Source organism: Agelaius tricolor, unplaced genomic scaffold, assembly GCF_023055355.1.
Source record: "Agelaius tricolor isolate 1412-34295 unplaced genomic scaffold, bAgeTri1.0.p SCAF_2, whole genome shotgun sequence".
Lineage (NCBI taxonomy): Eukaryota > Metazoa > Chordata > Aves > Passeriformes > Icteridae > Agelaius > Agelaius tricolor.
This window is the reverse complement of record NW_027269262.1, coordinates 75,020,417-75,031,920: the sequence shown is the minus strand read 5'-3', so window position 1 is coordinate 75,031,920 and position 11,504 is coordinate 75,020,417. Positions and strand designations below refer to the sequence as shown.

The 11,504-nt window shown below is 44.1% G+C and overlaps 2 protein-coding genes across 13 annotated transcripts in view; one reads left to right on the top strand and one right to left on the bottom strand.

The window, feature by feature from the left end:
• Window positions 1–919: 919 nt before the first annotated feature.
• Window positions 920–7,298, bottom strand: RBM12B (RNA binding motif protein 12B). Of its 11 annotated transcripts, none has more exons than XM_071421604.1 (4): window positions 7,156–7,298; window positions 4,233–4,278; window positions 4,000–4,159; window positions 920–3,552 (listed from the first exon to the last, which is right to left on the bottom strand). In XM_071421604.1, exon 4 carries the CDS (start codon window positions 3,522–3,524, stop codon window positions 1,425–1,427), a length of 2,100 nt encoding a protein of 699 aa, XP_071277705.1. In that variant the 5' UTR covers window positions 3,525–3,552; window positions 4,000–4,159; window positions 4,233–4,278; window positions 7,156–7,298; the 3' UTR covers window positions 920–1,424. The 11 variants fall into 11 exon arrangements, with proteins under 11 accessions (XP_071277705.1, XP_071277701.1, XP_071277697.1 ...); XM_071421600.1 differs by lacking the exon at window positions 7,156–7,298 and adding an exon at window positions 5,413–7,101; XM_071421596.1 differs by lacking the exon at window positions 4,000–4,159.
• A 1,552-nt stretch (window positions 7,299–8,850) lies between these two features.
• The window catches only part of TMEM67 (transmembrane protein 67), a 32,411-nt gene continuing 29,757 nt past the window's right edge, over window positions 8,851–11,504 (top strand). For both annotated transcript variants that reach the window (XM_071421609.1, XM_071421608.1), the window contains exons 1-2: window positions 8,851–9,066; window positions 11,023–11,111. In XM_071421609.1, the coding sequence (XP_071277710.1) occupies window positions 8,880–9,066; window positions 11,023–11,111 (276 nt within the window). In that variant the 5' untranslated portion in view covers window positions 8,851–8,879. The remainder of the gene's footprint in view (window positions 9,067–11,022; window positions 11,112–11,504) is intronic.

Here is an 11,504-nt window from a genome sequence, read left to right as displayed (position 1 = left end):
ACAGTTGGCATGGAAGTACTGCAATCACAAGGATGACTTCACATAAAGTAATAAAGGTTTGACCACCAGTGAGGGGGGATCATTGACTAGAAAGGCTGCCTGGACAGCTCTATCTTTATAGCTATTAAAGATGCAATAGGCAAGGCCTTGAGTAGCCCATTTGAGCCAAAACTTGCTCTGAGGAGGGAATTGGAATAGAGACCTCCCTACCTCAGGAATTTAGGAATTCTGGTTATTGAACAAGCAAAGGTTAGAAGTTTTCACTGCCAAGTTGCAACTTTGTTGTCTCAATTTGAGGGGACTGAGACTTAATCCTTTAGTACTACAGATACTATCTTGCACAGTTGTAATGTCAATGAAAGTCCTTGCCCACGCAATCAAAGTTTCCTACTAAGCCTTAATTTTGAAGACACAGCTTTTCCAAGCTTTTATTTCTTCCTAAAATTTAAACATGTTGGTAACAAACCAATGGAAACAACACATTCTAAAATGCTGACATAAGCATTTATTTTATTACATAAGAAAATAATGCTTGTCAGCTAGGTTGCCAGTGAGAGATGTTAGTTAAAACTAATCACAGATTGACCTGGAATGCATCCAGACATCATTAGCCAGTTAGTATTCATATTACGCAGCATGTGAAGATAAAACAAAACCACTCAAGTCAGAATTCTTGATCTAATTCCAACACTCATTTTCTGCCTCAAGGTACTACAGTGAGTGAGAAAAAAGCCTAACTGATGAATACAACTTCTGCAAGCTCTGTCAACTACCCATCCTTTGCTATGTTGACAAACTACCAGTTCACTCTTTCCAGACAAAGCAGCCAGCATCATTCTCCATTCTCACCAAGACCCAGATCTGCTGAGCATAATAACTGAGATCATTAATTATACAAGTTTTAAATATAAGACACACATTTAAATGGCAATTTCTTTTTTATTTTAAAAAAACTGCAAAGCCAGCTAATGAGAACAGCAAGCTCTTAAACAGGAATGCCTGCAAACATATGAAACCGAATAAAACCTGAAAAGTTTACACAAAAAGAAACAAAAAAAAAATTAATTTTATTATGCTAACCTCAGTAGGAAGTGTCATTTACTAATGCAGGTAGCACTGAAAATCTTCTATTTGAACCGTTTGTGTGGTCAGTCAACCAGCACTTACGTTTTTATTTGATGCAAAGACATAAGACTGGAATTAATCTAAAAAAAAAACCCAAAGCATTACAACTCCATCCTTTTATACCTTGATGTAAGACATTCAATGTCCTACAGGTATTTCAACCAAGAGCTAAACAACTGAACTGGGTATTATTTACAACCGTTGATGGAAACTGTTTTGCATCTTCCAGTAATTAAAAGTTAAAATAACTGTCAATACTGTCAAACCTAGAATGTGTTATTAGAGCATCTTTTCCTCCTTTACAGCAAACTCAACTTAACTTTCCGTGGACCAATGGGCCTATCATTCAGTTCATTAATAGCAGCCATAGCTTCCTCATAGTTTGTCATAGCAACAATGGCATCACCAGAAGGTAATCCTTGTTCATTGTACTGCACAGAAACTGACTCCGGTATCACTCTATAGCCATAGAAAAAATCCAGAATCTCATTAGGAGTAGCCTTAAAAGGTAAATTTTTCAACAGAATAGGAACAACACGTTCAGAACCACCACTGAAATTTGGATCTGGCATAAATCTTCCTTCAGGAAAATTTCCCATTTTATTATTCCCAAACTCCATTCTGCCAAAAGGTTCACTGTCACCACCAAAATCCATGAGGGGTGGTGGACCCCTAAAATCCTTAGGAGGGCACATGAAGTCCTCAGGGGGATGTCTAAATTCAGAATGATGCCTGAAGTTCCCAGGGGGACCAAAAGAATGCATGGGTGGCCCTTGTGGTGGCCCAGATGGTGAACCAACTGGACGGGAGAGGTCACCTCTGTCATACGGATGTGAATGACCATGCATTTCATTTGGTGCAGATAATGATGCAGCGACACCAAACTTCTGCATCTGATCTTGAGATATAAGTCTTATTAACACTTCTGTTCCCAAAAATGTTTGACGGTTTAAATTTTCTGCTTTCATAGCTTGTTCTTCAGATTTAAACTTCACTAGTGCTTCTCCCAGTCCAACTCCTTTTTCATCATAAAGCAAGTAAATATCATCTTCGTCAATATCAAATCTTGAAAAGAACTTCTGCACTTCAATTTTTGACACATCAAATGGAAAATTCCTTACATAAACACAATTCTTAGGGCTGGAATGACCTTCCCGGTAACTTTTTTCTGATATGGCCTGTCCAAGATGATCTCTGTCCGGTGATCTTTTCCTCTCACAAGAGTCAATTATTTTCAACATTGACTTTCTTGAAATTGGAAAAATGTACACAGGACGATTGAGAAGAACCTTTCTATGACATTCCAAAGCAGCCTGATATTCTCTCTCACTCCTGAACACCACAAAGGCATCTCTAGTCCTTTTCTGATGCTTATCTGTTAGAATCTTAATCTGTTTGCTGTGTATATCCAGTTCAGGAAAAAAATCTCTCAAATCTCTCTTTTCCACATTAAAAGATAGATTTCTTAAGTGTATGTAATATTCCTGGCTAGGAGATGAACGAGAATGTGTTCTTTGTCTCCTTGGTGATCTTGAACGAGAATGCTTCCTTGAATGCATGTAGCCCGAACTTCTCGGAGAATGGTCTTCACACAAAAAGTCATCCATTTCATCTGGCACGTCTATCCGCCCACCGCATTCCATCCACCGTTCCTCTGTGGTTGGACTGATTTCTATAAACCTCTGACCCATGTATTGTCTGTGACGTTTAAGTCCTTCTAAGGCATCACCGGGTGTAGCACATCTTACCAAGCAATCACCATTGTTTAAACCATTGCGGTGCTTTATCAGAATCACTCCATCCACGCGAATCCCCGAAAGGAAAGCACGTACTTCCACTTCCGTTGCAGAGTAAGGTATACCACGTAGAAAGAGGTAACGATCATCCGGGTTAAACGGGTGGCAATCCTTTCTTAACTGATAGTTTGACTTAGGTATACCCATATCACCGTATCTTGTACCGTTGGTATGGAAACCAGCCTCCAGGCGATTTGGTGGCCCGTAACTAGGTTTTCTTATTCCTTTTGGGGAAGCTGTAACTAAATGTGGTATATCTCCAATACTTGATGCACTAGAACCATTAGTACCTGTTCTTCTAGAGCCAGACATAGTTTCGCGTCCCCCACGGTCAAATCGTTTCCGGCTCATTTCTATGGTACTCTGCATCTCTGCCTTGCTGCTGAGAAAGAGCTCTATGCGCGAGTCCTTGATAAACCCTCCTGAACAGCTCATGGCACGCCGTGCATCTTCATCTGTGGCAAATATAATAAAAGCCTCCCCAATCTCTCCTCCAATAATATGCACACCTCCATCGGGAATATTCAATCCCAAGAAGAAACGACGAATATCTGGAGGACCCGCAACAACAGGAAGCCCCTGTAAACGGATGACTACAGCCATGCTGAGCTCAACCCACAGCAAAAATCACCTGCAGACAAAAAGGTACACATGATAGCACGTCTTTAGTACTCAGCTATTACAGTATCTTATCACTTAAGCTAGAGCCTTTTTAATGAATGCCCTTGTCTCATCAAGAGAGAAGGTATGAAAAAACCCACAAGTTCACTGGAACAAGATTAAAACAATTCACTGAATGTTGATTAGTCAGAACAATTAGCTACTCCACCGGCACTCGTGCACAAATCTATCAATATTCCCTACCCTGAGGGCAACAAAATCCACCTAAGCCACTCCTCACCATCCACAATACCTAAAGAACACCTCAAGTCTTTCACGGCATGGTTACTATGTGCCAGAGATCTCTGCCTACTCCTAAGGAACAAAAAAAATCCGGTTTACTTTTGAACAGGACACTAATTGATAAAAGGAGAAAAGAAAAAGAATAACTATGTCACTGGAAAATGAAGTAACTCACAAACAGTGATGACTTTACTGCTTTGACAAGTTGCTCTACCCAGTGATCAGTTCTGTTCAATAATGTATGTTTTCTCAGCATTCAAAAATGTTGTCTCTTTGGTGTAGTCAGAGTATTAACTGCAGTGGCCACATGTGTATCCTAGTTGCCAGCCACAAGTCTGTGAGGAAAAAAGGCTGTGTATGATCTTGTCACAATACTCAGTGAGAAGTGTTAAGCTTTTGACAGCTTACCTGTTTCTGCTTTGGAGACCTGATAAATTCTGTAAAATCAACTTAACTGTGGAAAGAAAACGAAACATAATTAATGGCTGATACCTGTACTTTGCTTTACACACTGTGCTACACTGCTGCAGCCCATCCATAGCAGTGGCTAATGCTAAAGCCAAGCATGTATGAACCCATGTGAAGAACTCCTTCCATGTTCCAAGATGCCATGCACCATATCTTTCTGTTTCCATTTTAGAAGCAAAAGAAATTCATAAGTTAAGTTGACTTCAGGAAACGATGAAAATACGATGAGATTACTTGGTCATCAATTGTGCCACAGTGAACTGTTGCAATGAAACAGACTGACAGTGTATCGAGGGAACAGTTCTCAACTGAGTTCTTGGAAGGTGCTTAGGTCCATCTCAGGATTACATGACATGTCCATTCTTCTGAAATCCACCTGGATTCAAACTTCACAAGAGTATGCTACTCACCAGTCCAGCACTGCACTTAACATACGCAGTGAAGCCCATCAAATGAAAGCAAAAATATCCAACAAGGAGAAACTTCAGAATGTACCTGAATTTACAAAGCCAACTTCAGTATTTTCCCTAAATCCTTACTCTACTGCCTTTCAAACATAAGAACAAGAAAACCTTGAATACACTGACTTAACATACCCTGATTTTCAACATTTTCCAACATCACACAATAAATAGGACAATATTCTCAGAACAAACACAAGTCTCTGTAGCAAATGACTGCATCCCTTTAAAACAAACACAACAGCCCAATGCTCTGAGCATTTACAAACACTCCTACAAACCTTGCTCTATAAAGCACTAGATCCTGATGACGAGTTACCAACCAATAACCATTACTGCCACTCCACCTGAACACAGCAAAACAAGAGCAAAGCCCAAGTTCTGTCACTAACAGACTCCATGTCACTTCTGCACCAATACTCCATAAGCACAACAAACCGACAACAACTGCCCATTTACAAAGTTCACTGATGACCATCTGTTCTATGCGCTTTTGCGGTGAGTCGACCCCAGCCAGCAGCCAAGCACCCACACAGCTGATTGTTCACTCCTCCTCCCATCAGTGGGGTGGGAAAGAACAAAGTCGAGAAAACTTGTGGGTCAAGATAAAGACAGTTTCATTGGTGGAAAGAAAAACACAAAACAAAGAAATCACTCACCACCGCCCACAGGCTGACTGATGTCCAGCCTTCCTCCAAATAACAACTGCCTTGAGAGCCAAGATAGAAACCAAAACCATTAAAATACTTCTTCCTCTACCTCCATTTTGGTTGCCCAGCATGATATTACATGTCACAGATATCCCTTTGGTGAGTTTGGGTCAGCTGTCCCAGCCATGTTCCCTCCCAGCTTCTCACCTACTCTGAGCACACTCACTGCAGGAACAGAGTAGGGAACATCAATAAAGCCTTGATACTGTGCAAGCGCTGTTCAGCCACAGCCAAAACACGGATGTGTTGTCAACATTCCTTTAGCCACAAATCCAAACAACTGTATGGGCTGCTGTGAAGAACGTTAACTCCGTCCCAGCCAGACCCAGAACACTTTACATCGTGTCTTCTCAACAGATGCAATGACAGTGCCAAAAAAGCATGGAGAATTCAAGGGCAGAATTTTCATACAGCACCTTCATGTCTTGAAAAAGCAAATCCGCTGCCCTGCTACTTCATGATGTATTTAATCTGTAGTACTTCTGGAATCACAACTCCATTTTCTTATCCCAATTTTTAAACATCATTCACAACAGCTCTCCTCCATAATTCTTCGGTGATAGACAGCAAGTTCTCCACGATGAACCAGGGATACAATACACAACCTTCAGTGGTGAAAACCAGACCAGTGGTTCCAGATCATAATGGGATCTCTAACAAGTCCATAAACAAATGCAAGTTCAGATAATAGCTCTTACTGACTGTCTAGTAAATCATCACACATGGATAGAAAGCACAGACAAGCCATCCAAATTTAAAGTGCATAACCAAAAAGATTTGACTTGTCATGAAAGTAAGAGCAATTCATTAACTGAACAAGGACTTCAGAAAGCAAGGATTTGGAGAATAAATAACTTCATGCCACAGCTTAAAAGCACAGAAGTGTACAGTTTTATGAAATGTTATATATGAGCAAAATTGGCTAGAAAACAGTACAATACCTATTCTTCCACAGTCTCAGGAAATTCCAAACATTAAAGCCATTAAAATAATCCACAATTTATAAACGCGGTAGGAAACTGCACTAGACTAGGATTTTTATCATAACACTGAAAGATTACACACAGACTGCAAGCTAGAAAGAACACCCACAGAAACACCTCGTCTACGAAATTGGACCAGTACAGAATAATCAGCGGAACAGGGGAAGGTTTCTTATTTTGTTCTTCAAAATAAGCCTCAATAGAGGAAGCAGGCTGCTGCGAATAGCAGTTTGCACAGTGCGGAAGGAAAACATGAGTGAGCTCTGCAGCTGGCTCCGCTACACAGTGGAATGTAGCACGGAACCGCTTCCCAGCAAGTTGGCCCGCCGGCCCCGGCGCTGCTGGAGAGACCCGCGGCGGGCGGCAGGGCCGGGCACGGCCGGGGGGCACGGGGCGAGGGGAGGGCGCCCCGCGCCACACGCGCTGCGGCCCGCCAGAGCCACCGCTGCTGCTCCCCCGCGGAGAGGCCCGTCTGCTTCCCGACACCGGGACAGGGCTGGGGGAAGCACCGGGAGCAGGGAAGTGGGGTGGGAAGCCCAGGGACACGAGAAGGCCGGGGCACACGGGGCCGGGGCACACGGAGCGGCCGCGCAGCGGTTCCGCGAGGGTCGGATAACCGAGAACCGGCAAACTTCGCGCCGCCCTCGGCCACACTCCGCACCCAGGGGAGACGTGCTCTGTCCCTCACGCCATCCATCCACGCACCCACCGGACACGCCGCTCAGCGAGCGCCGCAGCTCCCGGCACGGCTCCGCCAAGATGGCGCCGCCTCCACTGCCCCCCCCCAACGCTGAGGGGAAGCTGCGCGAGCGCGAGCGCGGACCTGCGCGCGCACCCTCCGGGCGGGGCGACCCCGCCCCCTCCGCTGCAGTGCGCGGGCGCGAGCCGCGCCGCAGGCAGTGCGCATGCGCTCCCTGCCTCAGTAGCTCTGAGGGAGCTGTGTAATAACAGAGTGGTTTGATTGTAGCTATGCGTAGAGATAGACCTTCACCGTGGCAGATCTGTATGTAGAGATCCGTCACACGGTGACCGGGCGCCGCTGCCGCTCTGTGCGCTGCGCTCAGGCTCGTTCCCGTCGGTGCCGGCCCGTGCCGAGCTCAGATGCCGCTCAGGGCCGCGGGTCCGACCCCTTCGCCCGGTTTGGAACGCGGCTCGGGGCTGGCTCCGGCCTGGGCTCTGAGAGGAGGGGAGGACAAGGATGCACGAATGGAGGAGAAGGAGGAAAGGTTCAAGATTAAGTAAAGGGAAGGGCAGAGGCAGAGTCCCTTGGTTGTGCAAGCGAGGTATATTTATCCTAATGTTTATCCTACCTGCCTTCCCTGACTTTACGTTCTCCCGTCTTTTTGTGCATATCCTGTACATGACTGCTCCATTTTACGTAGGAAAAAAACCCTTGTACTATTTATGATAGATTCACCTCGGAATGTTGCCGGCTTTAGGAGCTCTCTCAACACAGATAGAGTCTTGTTTAGAAAAAAGATACTGTTTATTCTGTGCGGGGTACAAGCTGGAGGTTTCCACAAATCAAGCACACCAGTAAAACAGTTACGTCTTTACGTAGTCAAATTTACATGAACCTGAGCCTGGAGACAGGTAATTCTACTTGAAAACATAAACTCAACCTTTTAACAGTTGTTGAGCCAACAAAATAAATCTAGTGACAAATAAAGCATGTAATGTCAAAAATCATAATAGTTAGGCAATTAGCACACAGGAGAGTGACAATAAGAAATAAAATCCAGGACATGGTGTATTGCAAAATTTTGGTAAGGGAGTGAGGCAAAAGGCAACAGGCAGAAACAGGCACAGGAAGTTCCACCTGAGCATGAAGAACTTGACTGTGCGGGTGCACTGGAACAGGATGCTCAGAGGGGTTGTGGAGTCTCCCTCACTGGAGATATTCAAGAGCTCTCTGGTCACAATCCTGTGCCGTGTGCTCTGGGATGGCCCTGCTTGAGCAGGGAGGTTGCACCAGATGACCCACTGTGGTCCTTTCCAACCGGACTCATTCTGTGCTTCTGTGGGTTGTGAACAAGAGTGTGACAAAGGTGTAAAAGGTAAAGGGGAGTAACACTGGCTGAGCATCCATTGCTCTAGACATTTTGTGTTTTCACCTTGTTACCCCTTCCCTGTCTGGGGAGAAATTACAAACACGTGTTCCATTGGGATGATACACTGTGCATCAGTTCTAGAGACGAGGTACTGGCAAATGCAAGACGGGCCACTGTGTCCTCTCGTTTCTCGCTCCTGTCTCTCACCCGACGAACGAAACTCTCAGTACACCAAACACACAAACTCGGACTAGTGCACCCTCCCCCGCACCGCCCCGTCCCGCCCCGCGAACCCTTCGCGTGTTGCGGCGGCGGGCCCCCGGCGCTCGCCGTACCGCGCGGCTCCGGCCAATGAGCGCGCGCGGGCGGGGCGCGGGGTGCCATGGCGACGCGGGGCCGCGGGGCCGCCGCCGCCGCGCTGCTCATGGCGGTGTCGGCGGCGCTGCCCCCTGCCCGCGGCTTCTCCGTCCCGCTGCAGCGCCCCGCCGACTGCGGCGCCGACCGCTACTTCGACAGCTCCCGCCTGGCTTGCGCGCCCTGCGGGGCCCACCAGCGGCAGAGCGCCGGCGGTGAGCGATGAGGGAGGCGGGGCTCGGGCAGCTCCGCGCTGAATCTGCCCCCAGCAGCGGGCAGTGCGCGATTGGGGCTCCGGCTGTGGCGGTAAAACAGGTCTGGGAAAGCCGCGAAAGGGCCGGGATCCCGCAGAGACCTCAGAGGCCCCAGCACAGCTGTGTTGTATCTGAGATACAGCTCAGAGAAATGACTTTCGACCTTTTTCTAATATTTTTTTTTTTTCTTTCTCTCAAGCATTATATTTTATTTGCATTTTCATCTGTAAAATTCTACAGGACCGTGAATTTATGTTCTCGATCACTTCTGTAACTTTAAACTCCTTGTCAGACTTGAATGTCTGAGATACCAGGTGTCAGATCCTCATGCTGTGCCTGTGCTAGTCCAAGTCCCACATGGGAACTTAGAGCACATACAGCACAGCCTGACAGTACTAAATGGAAAATACAGATAGCTGGCTGCTTTCCTTAGGGCATAAGGAGGTATTAAAGGGTCCATCTTTCATACAATACACAGTCCAACAAGAGTGGGAGTTCCCTGGTGTGTGTACAAATTTGAGCCTGAGACCCAAGAACCTCTCTCTGCAGGGCTGGTACTTTGTGGAAAGCAGTGATGTGGAGGGCTCTGCTCACAGCTGCTGCGTGGAAGCTGCTCACCTTCTCCACCACCACCATGGTGTCCTAAAGACTGACCCCATAGTTCACTTACTGGAAAAAAAAATACTATTTGTTTTCAGATCCCCTGAGAATGTGGGTGTCTAGATCCATAGCTCCTTTTTAGGCTGAATCTTCCTCTAAATAAACGGCTTCAAGGAGAGGAGAATTCCAAGCGGAGGTCAAGTGTTTATTTTTACCTCCAGATCTGACTGGAGCGGTGTAGATAGGTGCTGCTCAATGCTGTTTGCATCTTGGCTGAATTCCACTTGTGATTGCCCATACCCTCCTTGGCTAGCTCATCAGCCTGGATTCTGCTTTCAGGTGACATCCCTAAAAATCTAGGTATTGTCACTGTGAGTGTCACAACTCAAACTTTTCATTGATCCAATCCAATTGGGCTTTTTCTTCTTTAGAATTAAGTAGAAATATTTGATCACTTTGACAAATGTTTCTGTACAGCTGGACTCATTAGAATGTAATTTAAAGTTATAAAACTTTCCACAGAATTCAACATTATTTTTGCCTGAACAGTTCAATAAGCTTAAACGATAAATACAGTTTATTAGTACATATAATCAATTTTGGTTTCCAGTATGTGTTTAAAAGTACAGAGGGAAATTCATGACACTGAGACAGGAAACATTTCTAAAAAAAAAAGTCATTTAGCACTAGCCGGTGGGCATTATACTGTGCCATGAAAAGAGTGTTTAATTTCATACAAAATATTAAGTATATTGTGTTCACTCACTGAAAACCATTCAATATAAACCTTGATTCCCATGCACAATTTTAAAAGCCTTGAGTTGAAAACAGCTTTTCATACAACAGTTATATTTTGAAAAACCTTTTCATAGGAGTGCATTTTGGTTTTAGGACTGACTTCAAATTGAAAAAATAAAACCTGTATACAAACATATAATGCTGATGTTGTAGAGAGGAAGGGCTGTGGCAAGATTTAGATAGAGAGATTATATCTCTTACAGACCAACTGGTAAAATTTGGTTTCATTAAAAAACCCTCAAAATACAAACTCTGTATCCCTATTCCACCCTGGTAGATCAGTCAGCCTTGTAACATTCTCCTAAAACATCTATGTGCAAACTGTATTGGGCATTTTTCAAAAAATGGGTATTTTTTAAAAAGCAAGATGATTTTCATTCACATCTCATTCAAGTGTTTTATGTGTCTATCAAATAATCCATCTTGATCTCTTGAGAGCAATAGTAGTTGTTCTTCATATTCTGTTACAACCAGTCAGTTCTATGTAGATTAAAAGTGCATTTGTTTTGTTTTCTTCAGGTAGTTCCTGTGAATGTGAGCCAGGATACAGGATGGTTTCTAGTAATGGGGGGTTCTCTGTTACTTGTGAAAAATGCCCAGAAAATATGGTAAGTCTTGTATGTTCCATGTTTGCCATAATGATAGAATACTAATCATAACCATTATGGGGTTTTTAATTTTAAATTTTGTCCTGGCTGCAAGTTATTTTGCATTAATTTAAAATATTTTTACGTAATAGTCTTTGATTGGGAATTTCTTAGACCACGCTTATATGCAGTATTTTTTTTTCCAATTTAGAGTTGTCTATTTCTATTATTTTGCCTTTTTCATTACAAATTTGACCCCATGAGAAAATAAGAATTTTTTAAGTGTTTAAGTTCCTTCCACTACTTTTCTTCTCTGCTTTGTCCTTGTTCAGAGAACACAACTCTGAACAATGTTGAAGATGCTTTTCAGCTCATAGATATCTTAACTGATATCTTAACTGATTATTTATGTAA